The sequence below is a fragment of the Python bivittatus genome, unplaced genomic scaffold (assembly GCF_059951505.1).
Source record: "Python bivittatus isolate LINGU-HERP-01145 unplaced genomic scaffold, Pbiv_v1 ctg000400_np1212, whole genome shotgun sequence".
NCBI lineage: Eukaryota > Metazoa > Chordata > Lepidosauria > Squamata > Pythonidae > Python > Python bivittatus.
Window position 1 is genome coordinate 4,817,661 of NW_028277073.1, and position 20,410 is coordinate 4,838,070.

Here is a 20,410-nt window from a genome sequence, read left to right on the forward strand (position 1 = left end):
AAGCTAATCAATAAATGTTATTTGTGACCGTATTTAAAACTCTGTTTCAAGCTGGCACGCATTGGATCAACCCGCCAGCTCCCACCCGCGTGACTTCGCATTTTGCTCTTCCAGTCAAATCCTCTTCCCCCCCCACTCCGAAGCTTTAGATGAGTCAGTGTCAGCAGATGGGGAGGGGAGGGGGATAGCAGGGCGCAAGCGCACATCGAGAAAGTTTCCAGGAGGGAGAAAGGGCGAGTCGCGTTTTACTTCCCTTTCTCGCCACTGAGCTTGCGCAATGACCACAATGCTTTGGGGGCTGGCTTCTCCCGCGGTCGCCCGTCTAGTGCGGCGCACGCGCAGTAGCTTCGTCCCGGTGGGTCGGGGTATAAAAGCGGCCATCAGCTGATGCTCCCGCATTGCAGGCGGTGGAATCTTTGAGGAGAGGTGTTAGCGATGCGGCGCTTCGCTTTTCTCGGCGTCCTTTGCTCGCTGGCGGCCGGTAAGCGCGGGGAGGCCGCGCCCTTCTTCGGTTTCCGTTGGCAGCCCCAGGCGGGACCGCTGAAGGCGAGCGAGTGGACGCTGTGGAGGGTTGGGCCTCCCCCCTCCCGGCTTGGCCTGAGGGAAGAGGGCCCGCTGTTCTGTGGGAGAAAGCTCTCTTTGCACGCCCCGGGGCCTCGGGTCGGGCGCTTCAAACCTCGGCCAGTCGCTCCCCTTTCGTCCAGTTTTCAGTGCCTTGGAGCCACCAACCGACCCTCCCCGGAGTTGGGCTGGGAGTATGAGGGTTGCCGGCTGGAGGGCACCGGGCCGGGAGAGGCTCCAGTTCGCCTCGCGTCCTTCCTGGGCCGCCGCACAGAAGGCTAGGCTGCCAGTCCTTGGGGCCTCCGTGCGCTGGCGTCCCCGGCCTTGCGCAGGGCTGGCTGGGTGGCATACTTGTTTACCCGAGACAGAGAGGGCGTCGCCTTGCTGCCGACCCTCTTCCTCATACGAGGAGCTGCCCGCCTTCCGCGCCGCGACTGGAATCCTAGGCGTTCCTGCCGTCTTTCCTCGCCCTTCTTGTGGGGCCGTTACTTCTCTCTCCCCCCTCCCTTTAAGTTGAACTTAAAAAAATCCCTTTCTCGATTAGAATGGAGTGAAGCATTCCGCACTGGAATAGCAATTATCTCGGTATCCACGGGTGGTGTCGAGGTGGGGTTACAGAGCAAGCTGTTAATTGCTCTGTCGGTTCTTTGTTCCACTTGTGGCTTCACGAACACACTGCCTCTGAACACGGATATTTCTGGTACCTGTGGGGATTGTGTCCGGAGTACCTGACTTGCCTGTGTTCTTTTAAGAAAAGGGTGTGGGATTGTTTGGGTTTTTCCCCCCCCTCGGTATATATTTTTCTGTAGGTAAGATAAGGAATGGAAATGAGCAAGATACTGAGTTTCCCCAAATAGATGGGAAGTCTTTGTCAACCATATAACAGAGCTGAGGCATTGTACTTAAAGAATCCTCTGCAAAGTGCTTCTTGGTGTTAGTGCAATGCTTGCTATGGAAACACATGTAAAAATATAGGTGGAAGAGTACTGTAGAGCATTGAACATAAATTTGGGAATTGCTAGCATGTAAATGTTGATGCATGGGGTTTTTACTCAGTTTTGGCATACTGAGAGCCCAAAAGGGGGGGGGGGATGGATAAGTGTATTCATTCAAAAATTACCCTGCCTGCTTGCACTTATTTATGTTCTAGAAGCAAATTGTTTAACTGTAACTCTCCTAATGTTTATGTGTGTGTCCTTAATTACTTCAACCCTCCAGGTGTTTATTACTGTGATTCAGTAATCCTTGACTTTTATATAAGATGAAAGCTAATTGATTGCATTTCTATCCCTTAATCTTATCCCTCACAACAATTCTGTGAAATAAATTAGATTGAGAGAGTGACAGGTCTAAAGTCATTCAGTGACATCCATGGTTGAATGGATCTTGTAAGTGTTATAGTACACCTGGAAATCTCATTGCCTGAAAGCTCAACTGCTTGTTCAGTCATGTATGTGTTTTAAAAATTCAACTAGGCTTACAGAATTTAGTGGAATGTAATGAAAGAAAAACTGTTTTAAATGCTTTTGGCTTTGACTTGGAATCTATTTTTTTACTTAGAAAACAGAACACATGATAATATTCCTCAGATTATCCACCTACACATTTTACAGTGATTTAAAAAAATAGTTGTAGCCTTGGGTAATAAAATTGCAGCAGCTATGTTGCAGTGCAAGGTATGGCATAATTGATTGAAATAAGCTTAAGAATTGTGCACTACCTTTATAAATATGCAAACTTTGCACTGTTTAAAAAGGTAGAATAAGCAAAACAGAAAAAAAGATGAAGCTTTCAGTATTTGTAATTCATTATGAGATTTATACAAAATATTCTTGAGCAGAATAAACATTCTTCATACATATGAACCAATACATTTTCTGCTGTCTATAGAAATACAAGATAGTTTTACCGGCAGTATGTCTGTTTTTCTCCAAAGTTAGTTTGGTTGATTGCAAATACTGGAAAGATGTCATATAATTCAACTTTATATATGTTCTTGGTTATTGCTATGAGATTCTTGTATGTTGTCCTAATCATACTACTGGCTGTTGATCTGTAAACTGCTCAGTTATGGTTGGAGAGGCATACAGATGTGGCCAAAAGCATTGGTACCCATCCACTTTTTCCCCAAAGAACCCAGTTTGTCATGAAATAATGATTATTTGATGATCCAATCCATTCAACTGAATAATACAGAAAGAGTTTGATGTTTTGAGAATTTCTTGAGCTTCACTAATCTCTACAATGTCCATTTTAGATTTTGAAAATAAAACGGTATGCCATTTTGATGCCAAATATTGATAGCATGATCTCGGACTTCTCTTGGGAATTTTGTGAGGTTAAAACAATAAGTTACTTAGAGGCCTTGTGCATCCATTTCTCCCTTTATTTTAATACTGAGTGCAAAATTGCGCTAGTGAAAATTGGCAATTGTGCACTGAATTTTAATCATGGGTATTCTGGGGTTCAGAAATAAGGCGTTGAGTGCTGTCTATAGGAATCAAAGGTTCCTTTCATCATGAAGCCTAAAGTAGTGCTACAAAGTAATCCAGACCATGAAGTAGCAATGTCACCCTCATTATTTCTTTCATTATGAACTTGAATTGAAGATATAAAACATGAGCTGGCAGACATTTATAAAAGATTGCTTTAAAGATTCATGAAAGGGTTTCTGATTGTATTGCTTCCCTTATTTTATATTCAGGACTCAAACAGGAAGGCATTTTTTCCTAGGCCTCTCACATTTATTATTCACATTTATTGTCTAAGAATCTTATACTTCAGTAATTTTCCTTCACAGACTTCATGTGTTCCATAACCTATGATTTTTAGCTATGGTTGTGGAAAAAGTTAACATTGGTTTATTGCATAGTATACTAAGCTAAACCTAAGCTTGTTTTGTTTAGCAGCTGTTTAAATCCATTTACTAATTTTCTTATATGTGAATGTTAGTAGTTTGAATAGTCTGCTCCTTGGTAAAACAGTATCTTTTGGCAGTTCTTGATTAGTTTGCAGCAGTTACTTCATGACAAAGATCTTTATAGCATGATTTCCAGCTTCCTCACTCTACAATAATGCAACCTCATTTAGTGTATCGTTAATAAGAGAACATCCCACATGAAATTTTAAAGCGTTGTATATATTGATACAGATAGTCCTTGAATTATGACCATTTGTTTAATGACTGGACAAAGTTACAACAGCACTGAAAAAAGTGACTTGCAACCATTGTAGTGTCCCTGGGGTCATGTAATAAAAATTTGGGTGCTTGGCAACCAGCATGTATTTACAATGGTTGCAGTGTCCTGGGGTCACATGATCACCATTTGCAACCTTCCCAGGGGGCTGCTGACTCAATGGGGGAAGGTAAGTCAATGGGGGAAGCAGGATTCACTTAACGACCATGGCAAAAAAGTAGTAAAATCAGGCATGACTCACTTAACAACCCCATCACTTAGCATTGGAAGTTCCAGTCCCAATTGTGGTCATGAGTCGAAGACTACCTGTAGTTTGGATTTTGGATTGATTGGGTGCTGGATTCTATTAGGTAAATTAATGCTCCTGTTATTTAAGACTTCGATAAACTCTGTAAAATGCTGCTAAAATAAATAATAGCTACTTTTTCAAACAAATCTAAAAAAAATCAACTTTTTTTTAGTTGCTTTGACAACTCCCCTGCTTTTGAAGAAAGACTGTGCAAAAGGTCCAGAGGTATGGTGTCAGAATTTGCGAACTGCATCTGATTGCAAAGCAGTTAAACATTGTCAGCAAACTGTGTGGAACAAGCCTACTGTGGTAAGTCATCTAACAGTAAATTGGATGTGAAGATAAACAATTTGAATTAATTTTATGTTTCTGTAATGGTTTGATACTGCCTAAGCAAAATGTTTATTAGTCAGAACTATTTTTGTATGTGAAGGAAAAAAAACTGTTCATAATCATTTGGCTGTCCCCAGCATTGAATATCTAATCTGTAGGAATATGCAGAACATCTCAAAATTGAAACATTTCCAGACTGAAACATGTTTTGAGTTCACGATAGCTGTTTCAGTGCATGGTTCTAGTAAGAGTGGAATAACTGAGTTTCAAAATACTTTGCCGACCCCTACTAATCCCATTTCAGACATAAGAATCTTGTTCTGATAAACCAGAAGCTAGACTTGTATTCAGGCCTTTTTTTAGTAAAAAAAAAAAAACAACCTACAAAGCAAACAAACAGAATAAAAAAGGATAACAAACTACATATCTATCCATCAAATATTAAACAATATTCAAAAGTTTCTAAGGGGAATAATAATACTCCATTGTTGTAAAGTATCATGAAATCTGTGCCAAAAGGAAATGTATTGTGACTTTTTTTGTAATATAAAATTGCCTTTTCGAAAGCAGAAGAATTATACATTTTTAAGCTATTCCTTAGCGTTGGGGAATATTAATTTTCTAATTTCTCAAAATAATTTTAGTAATACCCCACACTCAGTATAGCCATAATTCCTCAAAAATAGTCAGATTCCAAAAATTTGGGATATATTTTAACGTATGTAATGCAAAGGATTTCCCCATAATCTTCCTTATGTATGTTAAAATATTGTTCCAAATCAAAAGAGTCGATGAAACCACCACAAATTTTCTTCCATTATAAGCAAAGAAAATCTGACATCCACCCTTTCAAATCTTTGGGTTATCTAGAAGACTCGAAATAGAATATTTTTATGAATTAACTTTAATCTTAAATTCAGTGAAGCCAATTTGACATTTTTTAACACCTGGGACCACTGATGATCTGTTATCAGATATTCCAGTTCTTTAGTCCATAAACTATACATATAATTAATGGAAAAGTTGAAAGTATTTTTTAGTTTTTGATACAAATATTCTGTGGGTTTAGTTTCAGACATTAAGTCCATCAAAGATGAAAGCACCTCATGGTTCTTGGAAGCTGCAAAAGCATCTGGTCCATATTGAGATATCAAGATGTACTTGAATTAATTATATTGCCACTTTTCTGAATTAAGGAGACAATTCTATTTGAAGATGAAAAAAATCCTTAAAATAATCATTACAAAGTAATTGATTTAAAGTGACTACAGGTCATCCTTGTTTAGTGACTGTCTCATTTAGTGACCATTTGCAGTTACAACGGTGATGAAAAAACGTTTGTACTTTGCAGCCAATCCTCACATTTACAATCTTTGCAGGTCTGTAAAGCAAAGGAAAGCTGAAGTAAAATTGTTAAGCACAGTCATGGTTTCATTTAGCGACTCCTTCGCTTAATGTTCAAGTTGCCAGCTCCAATTGTCACTACCTGTATTACAGATTCTGCCCATAGTTTCCAGTATAGCATTTCCCCCCTATTTTTAAAGCAGAGATCTTCTATGAAGTTAAACATTCATAGGCCTCAACATCAAAATCCAGTCCACAACCCAATAGGGCAAAACATGTTTAACTGCTTGTAATCTGGAAAGCAAAATGTCCTTTCTGCTATATGGTGACCCAAGTAATCGCTGGGACTTGAATGAAAATAAATACTTTCCAACAAGGTCCAAAATATTCATTCCAAATTGATATAGGCAATAAAATCGATATAGGCAATAAAGACCAATGTTTTGTTTTGAAAACATGATAAAACTGTCATCCTCAAACATAATCTCAATTTAGCCAGTGAAATCTTAAGTAGCCTATTTTCTAATATACGTTTCTTCAATAATTTATCTGAAGAAAATATTTATTTGGGATTAATATTGGAATACCTCTTGAAACATATCAGTCACGGAGTGATGTTCCATTAATGAATGATTAATGTTAGTAACATTAATTTTACTTAAAGGAATTTTAATCCATCTATTGATATCTAAGGCAATCGTCTATAAAACCTTTAATGTTTTTCCATATATTTAGAAATATTTTTGGAATATAAAGTCCTAAATAAGTTTATGAAGATTCTCAGTCATCTAGGTGGAATTGTCTGGAGGTTGAGTCATGGCAACTGGACTTCTTTTGTTTTTTGTTTTTTGGATAGAGACATTTCGCTACTTGTCCAAGCAGTGTCTTCAGTCTGTTTGGACAAGTAGCGAAATGACTCTAACCAAAAAACAAAAGTTCAGTTGCCATGACTCAACCTCCAGAAAAAGTCCTAAATACTTAATATAATCAGTGATTACAAAACCCAATTCTTTACATTGTTCTAGTGACATATGAGAACCCAAAGGGTGTAAAAAAGACTTACCCCAGTTAACCTTATATCAGTATTTACCAAAGTGTTGAATTACCCATATGAAGGTTAACATTCACATGAATAATTATCTAAAATTGCCAAAATACCATCAGTGTATTAAGAACAATTTATATTCAAAATCCACAAGTATGACACCAATAATACCACTAGACTAGATGCGGTTGTTCTGCTAAATCATTATTTTCAACTGGACCGTGACATTTTTAATGAATCTTTTCCATGGTTGGCTGGTGTGGGTCTTCCGGGCTGTGTGGGCGTGTTCTGGAAGTTTTGTTTCCTAACGTTTCACCAGCATCTGTGACCGGCATTTTCAGAGGCCAGGAGCACAGACAGGAGCAGTTCTCTTTGTGCCCAGGATGATGTGACCCTTTTGTGGGTATTTATAGAGATCAGCGAGGGTACCTGAAGGGGGGTGGGGGGTGTTGGGTTAACGAGTGGCTGCTTGTTTTGGTGTCAGAATATGTGTGTATCTTCCCTCAGCAGCCACTCGTTAACAAGTCAATAGAAGAAAAAACCCTGCCTAACTCCCAACACCAAAACAAGCAGCCACTCGTTAACCCAACACCCCCACCCCTTCAGGTATCCTCGCTGATCTCTATAAATACCCACAAAAGGGTCACATCATCCTGGGCACAGAGAGAACTGCTCCTGTCTGTACTCCTGCCCTCTGAAGATGCTGGTCACAGATGCTGGCGAAATGTTAGGAAACAAAACTTCCAGAACATGGCCACACAGCCCAGAAGACCCACACCAGCCATCGTATTCTGGCCGTGAAAGCCTTCGACAATACATTTTCCATGGTTGTTTATCGCTATGGATACATGTAGAATGAATCACTTTTAGAAAACTAAGTGTACTTTCTTGATTGCTTTATAAATCAGAATGCTATAAATACATAATTTTAAGAGCCTGTATATTTATCCATCAAGTGTTGCAGTGAAGCACCTCACAAGATTGATATACTTTCTGTGAATGGAGTAATCAAATTCACTGTACAACTGTTCTTAACTCTATAAATACTTCATTCAGGTATTGAAAGAGGAGTAGTATATCCCCTCTGCATTCCTAGTTCTCTGTCCACAAAACTTAGTTTCTGATCCCTTGATTATCCTAGTTGCAGTCTTCTGAACCTGTTCCATTGTCTCTGATTTGTTCTGGAAGTGTGCTGCCCAGAAGAGGGCACAATACCTGAGATCTAATCACCACAGAATAAAGTGGAACTGTTATTTCATGTGACCTGTTCCTTTGTTGATGGAGCCTAAAATTACATTTGTCTTTTTTGTAGCTCCATCACAAAACTGATTCCTATTCCATTTGAATTGACTGCTATGGACACTTCCAAAATGATGGAAGCAGCCTGTTTTGAATGTGAAATAGAGGTCTTAAATGCAAAACAATTATTTTGAACTCAAAACAGGGTGTTCCAAATTCAAAAAGGTTCAAAATATTTTGCACACTAACAATAGCTATGGGATTACAATTTTTGAATAAGATGTGTATCCACTTAATTGTTTTTATATAATTTTTATTAGAAATGTTTACAGAAGTAAAAGATAAATATGAAAATGTATAAAGCAAAGTTAAAAAGATAAAAGTGTGAAGAAAATACAGATAGAAAAAGAAAAAAGATAAAGGAACTTCTGATCTTTACAGTTGTTGTTGTTGTTGTTCAGTCGTTAAGTTGTGTCCGACTCTTCGTGACCCCATGAACCATATTGCGCCAGGCCTTCCTGTCCTGATCTTTACAGTACTTACAAGCAAATTTATAATCCCTCTTCCCTTTTTAAGATTACATTACATTACATAGTTCCCTTCTATCCCATATTCAACCCTTTTTAACCAGCAAATCCAGAAATCACCATTTCATTTTTTCCATTTTTAGCAAAAAGTCCACAAAAGGTTTCCAGTTCTTTTTATAAAAGTACTTATTGTTTTATCCCTGATCAAACAGGTCACTTTTGCCATTTCTGCGAATTCTGCCATCTTCACAATCCAGTCCTCCATTTTGGGTGTTTCAGTATTTCTCCATCATTTGTGCATATAATAGTTTTGCTCCAGTTACCACATATAAAATCAATTTTCTGTGTATCTAACTGGCTATCCATAAGTCCCAATAAAAAAAAGTTATGGTTTCATCTTAATATTGATCTTTAAAATTCTTTGTATTATCATATATATTTGTATCCAATATTATTTTGCTTTTTCACAAGTCCACTATGTATGGTAAAATTGTCCCTTCACATTGTTCACGTTTCCAGCATTGACTAGAAGTACCTTTATACATCCTAGATAATTTCTCTGGTGTCATATAGCAACAGTACAGCATTTCATAAAAAATTCTCTCTTAAATTATAACACAATGTGAATTAAGCCATCTGTATATTATTACCAAAATTCTTAGCCCATTTTATCATACACTCTTTAACTTGTTCTACTTCCGTTTTGAATCTCAACAAAAGTTTATACATTTCAGCAGTCACATGTTAATCATTTGTACATAGTTCAGTTTCAATTCCATCTTATGTTCAATTCTTGTTATCTTTTTATCTATCTTAAATCTTTCTCTGAATTGTGCATATGAAAACCATTGAAAACTAAGCCCCTCTGCATTCAGTTATTTTCTTGACTTCATCTTAAGTTCTCCATATTTCTGTACTAACATCTTGATATGTTAACCATTTCTCTTTGCCCACTATTTTTCTATAAAATGCTTCTTTAATTTTCCTTGTATAGATTTAATTCCTTTCACAGAGATTCTTTTTGTGGGCAGACGACTCCGTTCCAGTCTCCCAAGAAACACCAGTTTTCATATGGCAAGTCTAATTGATTTTTCCATAAATCCCTTAAAAATATAGCTTTGTTATCATTTGGGGCATATATTCCCAGAATCATAATCTTTAGTTTCATTCAAATTAATTTCAACCCCTACATACTGACCATGGTCATCAGTTGTTATCAATTTTGGTTGTAATTGTGGGTTTATGTACAAAACAACTCCATTTTTCTTTCTTGCCCCTAATGCAATAAATTCCTGTCCCAATTTTTTAAAAATCAAATATTTTTAATCTTTTTTTTCCTTATTTGTGTTTCCTGTAAACAAATTACCTCTTGTTTTAATTTTTTCAAACAATGAAATACTGTTCTTTTTTGTGGAGGATTTGCCCCATTTATATTCCATGTTAGGCATTTAAAATCCATGTTTATGTTGTTAGCTTAGAAAAGTCTGTACTGTAGCGCCCAATGTAGTAGCTCTTTCTCAGTCTCTTGCTGTATTTGTTCTATAGTTCTTTCTTTTTGGTCCACTTGCATATCCTCCAGTTCTTCTTTAAACCTTTCAAAGAGGTCTCTCGCCTTTTGGACTGAGTTAAGTCAAAATCACTTCTTCCAATTTGTCTCAGCAGAATGGTATCTTCTGTTTAAGTTTGTCAGTCAAAAAGGTATATTCTTTTCTCTTATGCAATATTCTATAAGTAAAATAAAATTGTAGTGCAGCTTCTAAGCTAACTAATAAAATACAGTCTGTAAAATCTAAGGTAAAACAATTCATTATAAATAATCAGAACTTCTATATCTGTCAGGCTCAGCCCAAAGAACTCCATGAGACAATGCAAATAGAGTTCTGTTGTGTTTATTAGCTTCCACCTCATGACAGAATCTCACCAGACTGAACCCAAGTTCCCAAGCCAGGCAGCCTCAACACCGTGAATTCCTTAGGGAGGTGCCAGCCTCATCTTCTTGAACTTCCCACGCTCCTGTTGGGGGCTAAGAACATGCTTATCTCACTGAGCATGGCCTTCATAAGTCCATTCCATCACAATATCAGAATTAAACCGATATTGAAGATTTTTTTTTTTTTTACAACGACCAACCAGGTAAAATGCTTAATGGTCATAAGGGAGAATACAGAAAACAGCAAATTGCTTACTAAAGAATGCAGCCATATAATTTAGCTGTACAGACTCACACACATGCTCACTTACAAAAACACTCCAAGACAAACAAAAATTATATTGTGATCAGTGAATAGTTCTGGCCAGTTCACAGAAGTGGCCTAAATGTTATTGCTGCTGCTATTACACACAATTTGCAATGCTGTGTGTAGTAAAGGTATTTTTTGTCTGCCAGCAGTAGGCAAATACAGAATTTCTCTGGTCTGGTTAATGCAGCAGAAATTGTGTGATATACTTGTGGTACAGGTAGACCTCAGTTTAAGAACAAGTTCCATTCCCAAGGTCTGTCCTTAAGCCAAGTTTGTATGTAAGCCAGAACAGTATTGTATAATACTGTATAAGTAGTACAGTGGTACCTCGGGTCACGAACTTAATTAGTTCCACGACTCTGGTGGCGACCCGAATTGGTCGCGACCCAAATCAAATTTTCCCATAAGGTTCAATGTAAATACGGTTAATCCGTTCTGACCCCTACAAATTTGGTCGCCAACCAATTTTGGTTGTGACCCAAATCAAATTTTCCCATAAGTTTCAATGTAAATACCGTTCTGAACCATATGTATTATGGTTAATCCGTTCTGAACCATATGTATTTTTTTTTAAAACCACAAAAATATGACAAAGTACAGTACAGTACACTATGAAGAGAGAGAACGCTAACCTTGCTTGAGGCGTGGAGGACAGGAAGGCGGGTGGGGAGGCAGTTATTGCTTGGAGGGAGAGTCCCCCTCCCTATAGGAAGCCACAACCATGTGTCACGGCAGGGAAAATGGCCGCGGATCCTGTTCATCACCCTATGCGGAGTTCGCGAACAGAAGCAAAATTTTGTGAACGGTGCTGTTCGTGACCCGAATTGGTCGTGAACAGAAGTGTTCGTGACCCGAGGTACCACTGTATTGTATAATGAACTTGAACCATTGTGTATTTAACTCAAATTTTGTTACAGTAGGCTCCATTCTTAACTATGGGTCGTCTGTAACCCAGGCGTTCTTAACCCAGGGTCTACCTGTAGTTTCTATAAAAGATACAGTGGAGTAAAAATGGATGGTGTTTGCTGTTGTTCCAGCCCATAAGGGCAGATGCATTCCTTACAGGGGATGCCTTGGGATCTGCCCTGATCAGCTTGAAGACATTTATCAATTACTCCTTGGTTGTGCATAAAGCTCCAAGTTTCTCTGCTTGAGACCCTAGTTCTGATTGGTTAGCTACATCCTCAGTTCTTAATGTTACTTTGGCTTGCTCGTGGCCCAAGGAAAATAAAAATAAATAAAAAGGGAGAAAAACTATAGAGGTATGGCTTGCTTTCACCTAGATTGAACGTTACCAGAAAAATAAGTGAATTTATTTTTCAGCTAATAGTTGCCAATTGCTAACTAAGCTCTTGTTTCAACCTCCAGCCATAAAACAGCATTTGAGAAACATCTAGGCAGCTGCAAAATTGCTCTAAAGAAGTTGGTTTGGAGTAATTCAAGTGAACTGAGATAAGGGCTAGGTTGTGCACCATAGCACCTGGGAACCTGGCCAGGACTGGTACACTTATGATATGTACCAGCTCTTGTATGTGGAAAATAAAAATCAATATAATTGCTCAGTTCCTTTAACTTGCCAGTACATAGTGTTCTATTTGGGCTTTCATTTTCCCAGAAGAATAGAAAAACACCCCAGTATACATAAAATATTTAATTTATTCCATTTTGTGTCCATTCTTGAGACAATTATGAAACTTAGACCACATTTAATTAGATTATTAATCAGAATGTAGGATATTTTGTCAGAAGCTTTATTGAAATTAATGCACATTGCATCCCTCAGTCAACAATTCCCGCAAAGTTCAAAGTAAGCTACCTCTACCTGATGAAAAAATGAGACAAGATTTATCAGGCAAGAGAAATCCATAGTGACTTTTAGTAATTACTGTTGTGTTTTGAATTTGCTTTGTAAGAACATTTAATTTTGAAACATTTCAAGTGCAAAATTTCATGAAATATTCTATCTTGAGCATGAAATAGCTGTTTCAAGCATGAAATAGGATGCTTTGAGCACTTTGATGGCGTTCTGCTATCCTTCATTTTTTTCCTCATTTTTCCTAAGAGAAAATTAAAAAGTCAAGGAATTAAGTATTTGCTTAGAAAGAATCCAAGATTTGCCTTAATGTTTCCTTTTGCTTTCTGTCTTGCTTTGTTTCAGGTTGAAATAACAACTTAGAATGAAGACCTCTTGTCTTAATGCTCCTTTATTGGACCTTCTTCCTTACCCTTTTTTTCCCCTAAATTTCCTAGCACCCAATTCTTATCCCAACTGCTAAAGGCCCTAGCCAGACCTGTGTTACTGATCTTTCCACTCTTAAACATGCTTAGCCCTCAGTTTGTTGACTGTGACTTCAGCTGTGCATTTCTACTCTCATGCCTTATCCTTCAAGCTTGAATTTTTATTTTCTAGTAACCATTTTCTGTACAGGCAATCTGATAGTGTTTCATGAGAACATTTTCAGTATCCTGATACTACTCACAATGGAGGAATGGTTGGTGAAGATGATGGAACTTGCTGAGATGGCTAAATTGACTTCTTTGATCAGAGAAAAGACAATATCTATGTTTATTGCTGACTGGAAACCTCTTTTGGACTTTTTGCGTAAAACAGAAAAAAATGAACTCATGATTTATGGTTTTGATGATTAGCTAGGATAGATTATAGAAAGAAGAGTTATGTTGTAACCATAGAGTAAGAGGTAAATTTATAATGGTACTTATAACTGCTGTAAAGAGGATCGAAAGTTACTACTTTGTATCTTTTTTCTTTCTTTTCTATTTTTCTTTTACTTTTTTTCCTTTCTTGCACTTTTAGCTTTCTCTTTGATTTCTTTCTTTTTCTTATTTTATATTAGTTTGTATTAGTTTTTATCTTCCTTTTAAAAAATCTTTAATAGAAGTTTTTTTTTTTTTTGTCTGCGCTCAGTCATTGCTGACCCTGCAGTGACTGCTTGGACGAGTCCTTGCAGTTTTCAAGGCAACTGTTTTTTCGGAAGTGGTTTGCCAGAGCCTCCCTCCTAGGGCAGAGCCCAGCTGGCGAGCGCAGGAGGCGGGGTTTCCGTTGCTTCGCGCCCTTTTCAGGCGCGCGTGGTTTTTCACGCTTACCGGCAACTGCTCCCAACTCCTTTTTTGCAAGGCGCCGCCAGCATTTTTCCTCCCACCGGAGTGAGAGTACCCATTTATCTACTCAACGTAAGTTTTCGAACTGTTGGGTTGACAGGAACTGAGGAGGAAACAGGAGCTCACCCTGTTTAACGCGAAGGCTGGACTCGAACTGCTGAAGCGTCGACCATTTCTGGCCGGCAACTTTCAGCGTCATTAAGCCGCTGCGCCACCGCGTCCCCTTAATAGAAGTTATATATATGAAAAATAACATTTTCAGTACACATAGTCCTTGAATTAAGACCATTTGTTTAATGACTGTTCAAAGTTACAATGGTGCTGAAAAAGTGATGACCGGTCCTTGCACTTACAACCATCACAGTGTCCTGGTGGTCACATGATCAAAATTCAGGTGCTTGGCAACTGGCATGTATTTACAATGGTTGCAGTGTCCCAGGGTCACATGAACACCATTTGCAACCTTCCCATGGGGCTTTCAACAAGCAAAGTGAATGGGGGAAGCCAGATTCACTTAACGACTGTGTGATTTGCTTAACAGCCATGGCAAAAAGTTTGTAAAATCGAGCACGACTTGCTTACTGTCTGCACTGCTTAGCAGTGGAAGTTCCAGTCCCAATTGTTGTAAGTCGAGGACTACCTCTATCCTCTTGAGCATTGGCCTAAAAAGATTGGGGACCCCTCATTTAGTGCATTTGTACTAGCATGTGAGCTAGGAAAATGGTATTAACACAATGTATAGCATCTGCAGCAAGACTACCTTAACTGAATTTTCATTAGTCTTAGTTTATATGTCTAAAAATTAAATGTCATTTTATTTATCAAAATGGTCTTTTCTCCTCAGGAGAGCATTCCCTGTGACTTATGTAAAGAAGTTGTACGAGTGGTTGGGAAGTTCTTAAAGAACAATGAGACAATGGTAAGAATTCCTTTCCAGAAAAATATCCAGTAGTTTTAATCAAGAAGCAAAGTGCAGGATCTAAAAGTGGGACCCACCACTTTGTTGACACATGCCCTTCAACCATGGGTTATCATGAATGTATTTCCTAAAACGGGTATTTTTGATATTAAAATATGACAATGTTGGATTGCATTCATTCTTACTGGGAGCCCCTAGTCTATGGGTATATTTTTTCATAATAGAACAAAAATGAGCTCATGCCTTAACAAGATATTAGTCAAATATATAAAAAATTATCCTTTAAATTTCATTTCCATTGCATAATAGAAGGCTGATCAGCTATGTAAAAATCTCTCAGCTTCTTCTGCTGATGGCAAAAGCTTTCAGACATTTCTTGTGGCAGGGAGGTAAATCATCTGAATATTTATATGATGCTTTGTAAAGATTTGCCCACGCTTACTTTCACGTGTTTCATGTTGCTTTTTGTAGACAGTACTGGTTCGCCTCTAGTATGGAATCTGTTGCAGAGATGGGGGTAATATATAGCTAAAATCATGTAACCAAAATTTAGTGGCAAAATAACCAAACTCTGGCCATAACATTTTTTGTTTGAAACATAAGAACAAAGTTGGGAATAGGAATGCAAAGCAACTTATAGATGAAAAGCTCCCATTACTGTCTTCAGAATTCTCCAAAATTATGTTAAGGGGGTTGAACATTTTCAGTCTTGTCTCCTCTTTTGATGTACCATATCATTGGAAGGTGTCTTATGGCCTGCTGACCAATAAGCAGGGATTGTTGTGACATCCAACCCAAAAATGTTGCCCATATCTATCTGTAATATGATTTAGGAATTATTAAGGATTTCTTCCTGAATCCTTTAATGCTTTATGACTGAACCAACCTGTCTGTCTTCTGTCATAGGACGAAATAAGTGAATACTTCAACAAAGTTTGTGAGTTTCTTCATGAGCCAGAACTGGTAGATGAGTGCAAGGACATGGTGGAGTCTTATTTGCCAAATATTCTGGACATCGTCAAATCAGAATTTGTGAGTATTCACTAATGCTACTAAAGCAACTGATTTTATAATTTTTAATAAATTGGGCAAAATGAATGGGTTTTGTTGCATTATAACACCCCATCACATGCTAGGCATTTCTGTTAGTGCAGACTAGTAAAATCAGTCGTACGCTAACAAGGAAGCTAGCATGGAAAGTACAAGCAACAACCTGGGGAAAAGCCTCAAATTTCAGGAGGCAAGCCCCCGCAGCTTGTCACGTGCTCAATCGAAGCACATGATCCCTTGTGTTTCATGTATTATCATATATGGTTATGGGCTTGTATTAGGTAGTGTGACGTATATATGCTTAACCCAGCCCTCTGATGTATTAACCCAGCCCTTTGATGTACTAACCCAGCCCTCTGATGTACTCAATAAAAGAGGTTTCCAGACTCCGGTCTGGGCGCTCTCACCCCCCTCGAAGGAGAATCAGTTTGGTGTCTTCTTTCCCCTCACTCGTGGGAGGCCCGCTGTAACTGTGAGAATGTTACAACTGGTGACCCCGACGTGATCCCCAATAACTGGGTAATCGTCCGTCGCCCTCCGCCTGAGACCTCCGATACTCACGCCCGGGAAAGGGCTCGATGCGTCCCAGCCGCCTGCCGGCTCTCTCGTAGGTATCAGAGGCGGGTTGTCCAAGCCCCAGGTTGCGTACCTCCACGAACTTGGAAACCTTCTCAAGGCCCCTTCTCCCTCCGCCTGAGACCTCCGGTGCTTATGCCCGAGAACGGGCTCAACGCATCCCGGCCGCCTGCCGGCCCCCTCGTAAGTATGGGAGGTGGGTTGTCCAAGTCTCAGATTGTGCACCTCCACGAACTTGGAAACCTTCTCAAGGCCTCTAACATTATTCTTTCTAATCGAGGCACCCCATTGCCTCCAATTAAGAAAAAAAGGCTAGCTGAACTGCTAAAATATGTCTGGCTCAAATGTCCGGTCTATCCTGAGACCGGGTCAACAAAAGCCACATTGTGGAGAAAGATTTTGAAGTATTTAAATGAGCCACCAAAAGCTCCACAGCAAATTATTGTCTCCTGCGGTATTCTTTTAGAAGCTCTGGAAGTTTACGATGAGGAGCCGAGGATGGCTGCTGCTGAAATCACAGCGCCTTCTCTTTACGAGGGCCATTCACCATCGGCCCCCCCTCTCCCTCTAACATCAAAAGGAAAGGGATGAGGAATTTAGGGCCATTTGCCATCGGCCCCCCCCTCTCCCTCTAACAACAAAGGAAAGGGATGAGGAACTTTTCCCTCCTCCGGTAACTTCAACTGCCGGACCCCTAGTACGCGCCATGATAGAGGCTCGTGCTAGAGGGGAATTAGATTTGGAGGATATGCAATCTTGTGCTGCCTTCCCTGTCTCATATATTCCTGATCCCAACAACCCCAATAACCCTCCTACCCAAGTGTTTGCTCCTTTGTCTTATAAAGTTGTACAATCTCGCTATTCTATGGGCTTGTTTCTAACACTTGCAAATTCTTCTGACATGATGATTTTTGATTGGCAAATGCTGTGTAATATGATTTTAACTCCTGCTCAGTATGTTGTGTGGTGGTCAGAATATCAAAAACAAATTGCCCTTATTGTGCAGGATGGTTTCCCTGCAAATGTAACCAATGATCACTTGCTGGGACAAGGAATTTTTACAACTGCTGCCGCTCAAATCAACTCTCCAAGGGCTTCATTTCCCTTGGTTTCACAAGCAGCTGTATCTGCATTGTGGAAAGTTGATGATTCCTCAGCCACCCCCACACAATCCTTTTCAAAAATCATGCAGGGATCTACTGAAAATTATTCTGAATTTCTTAGCCGTTTCCAATTAGCCATTGAGCGTCAGATTGATAATGAGGACGCTCGTAATGAATTGTTATTAAAACTAGCCTATGAAAATGCAAATGCTGATTGTCTGGGTCTCTGTGTATTACAAAGAACCTCTCGTGCCTCAGTGCTCGGTTGGAAGTGATTTGTGTGTTTCCCCAATTATTTCCACGCTGTTGACCAGGGCTGTGTGTCTGTCTGCTCCAGCCGCACCTATCTGGAAATCCAGGTAGAAAGCAAAGGGGGCTGACAAGATCCGCGTGCCTCAACAGGCTGTGAGTGTGTGTGTGAGTGACCATAGGCTGAACCTGGGAGCAGCGTCTGTAACATACCCATTAGACTTGGCCACTTTGGAAACAGATCTGCGAGAAGCAAGGAAAGCTGTTGGAAATGTTGGAGAGGAAAGTAAAGTAAAGACTGTGGGGGAGGTGCGAATAATAAGAGATAGGTGGAAAAGAAGTGGGGGAGACAGCAGGAATAGGAATTTGTGGAGTAATCAGGGGCAGAGAGTAGGGTATGGAGAGGAGCGTGTGCAAGTGTGGCGAAAGCTGAAAGAAAACATGGAGAGATGGGATGGGGCTCCTACTAGAAGCTTGTAGGAGCGGGTGAAGCAGTTATAGAGAAGTCAGGGATCAGAAAGAGGAAGATGTAGGGAAAGTTAAGGAGAAAGAGCAGTTTTTTTTCTGCTCCAGCAGGAACTGAAGCTGGAAGGGGAGATGTGAATTGGAATCCCGAATGGCTTAAAAAACCTAGCAGAACTAAGAACAGATATAGCTAAAGCCTTAGAACAAACTGATGCTGTTTCCAAAGAATCCACAATTACATTAAACCAGGGGATCAAGTTATGGTGAAAAAAGGAAAACCAGGAGGAGCCCTGGGACCACGATGGAAGGGACCACATACAGTCCTTGATGTAATTTCACCCCATCTAGTGTACCTGGACACAAACAGATGGTGGCACCGTTCCCAAGTTAAGCCTGTGTAACTTGTGTAAATAGGCTAGGTTATTTTTCTTTTCTATTCCCTTTTTTTTTGTTCCCCCCCCCTTTCTTTGTTTTCCTTTGCTTTTTGTTTGTTTGTTTGTTTTTGTCCCCCCACCCTTTTGATTTTATCCACAGGATCCAAGCATGATGATCTACAGTACATCCAAATTCTCCTGCTGGGACAATGCCTAGAAGCTCTGCAGCACAGTTCTAACAACAATTTTTTTTGTAGAACTGGCACAAACAGCTATGAACAGCTCAGCTTTTGCGTAGGGTGACTTTTGGCAGTGGGAGGAATCACATCTACCTGTTTCTTTGGAATACCCTCCAGCCTAGAGACATTAAGAGATGTTACTGCTTTAAAGAATTTCACTAATGACTTGTGGGAGGGAATGTTTTTTCACTTTGGATCTTCTCCAGAACCTGAACCATGGACAAACTAGAGGAGAATGACCCTGAATCTTTCAGGTGTAACCAATGAAGAAGTGACTGATATTAGTCCTCCAAAACCGTGTAGCTATTGACTAAGAGCAGGACAAGGCTGCAAATTCTTTCAATGTTTTTGTTGTTTTAACCTTGTAGGGCATTATTTTGATACACAATTTTATACTCTATATATACACAATTTTATATATTTTATATATGCTTCACATAATGTATAACCATACCTGTAACAGTGCACTCTATTTTATTTCTAAAGGGTTAACTTGCTTTTGCTTTGTAAAGAGCACTGGTTTCTTCCTCCCCCCGCCCTTATCTCTTTGCTGAATGCCCGATTGTCTTCTAATAGGCAATTAGCCGAGTACAAGCTCAATGTTGTATCAAGCTTTTCGCAACAGTTGTGAGACCCTGCATTCCAGAGAGAGATAAGAAAAATCTTGTATGCCATTCCCTTGGTAACCAGAAGAAAAAGTTACATTTAAGTTCACCTTCCTAAGAACCACCTTTCACTTGTTCAGACCGTCCCAAAAATCCCTTGTATGAGGGGATGTATTATCTGATTATAGATTTAAATGTCTATAAAGCCTCTGATTGTGTTGTGAGGTGTGATTCCATCAACATTTTTTGTTAATGTGTTGATTGGGGTCACCCAGCTGTGTCTTGATCAAACTACATTTGCTATTCAGAAGTCTTACATTGAGACAAAACTAGCCAAGCTTAAAAATTCTAGCCTCTCACATTTCCCAAGATCCAGAGGGATGGAGCTGGTCATGGCTCACATCTTGGTTACCAGACTTTGGATCTTGGGGAAGGAAAATTGTTCAGACCTTGTTGTTTGTATTATTTGTTTTTATATTAATTTCTTCAATCTTTCAATGTGTTAAAATTGTTTTCTGGAAATATTGTATTTCCATGTCAACTGGACAGCAAACCTATTGGCAAGAATACCTAAAAAAACCTGTAATGCTCTGAGTGGGTGATGAGTGAACCCCATTTTGTGGCATCTCCTGTTTAACTCGATGCCAAGGGGAGGAATAGGTCAGACTTGGTGGCTTCCGTCCCTCTAGCTAGTGCCTGGCAGCCTGGTTGGGAAGGACGTGGGTAAGTGTGTGTGTGTGGCCTTGAAGGAAGAGTGCTGCTTCTATGCTGACCATTCTGGAATTGTTCGAGAATCCATGACCAAACTGAGAGGGCCTGAATGCTCGCAGGCGAGAGCGCGAAGACCAACAAGGATGGTTTGAGGGATGGTTTAATCTCTCCCCGTGGCTCACAACCTTGGTTAGCACTCTCGCTGGACTGTGATTATAGCATGT

At 39.5% G+C, this 20,410-nt stretch overlaps 1 protein-coding gene across 1 annotated transcript in view; it reads left to right on the forward strand.

Moving 5' to 3' along the window:
* The first annotated feature begins 323 nt into the window (after nucleotides 1–323).
* The window catches only part of LOC103057229 (prosaposin-like), a 39,018-nt gene continuing 18,931 nt past the window's right edge, over nucleotides 324–20,410 (forward strand). The window contains exons 1-4 of the mRNA XM_088144357.1: nucleotides 324–481; nucleotides 4,220–4,356; nucleotides 14,740–14,814; nucleotides 15,721–15,846. Coding sequence (XP_088000483.1) covers nucleotides 436–481; nucleotides 4,220–4,356; nucleotides 14,740–14,814; nucleotides 15,721–15,846 — 384 coding nt within the window. The 5' untranslated portion in view covers nucleotides 324–435. The remainder of the gene's footprint in view (nucleotides 482–4,219; nucleotides 4,357–14,739; nucleotides 14,815–15,720; nucleotides 15,847–20,410) is intronic.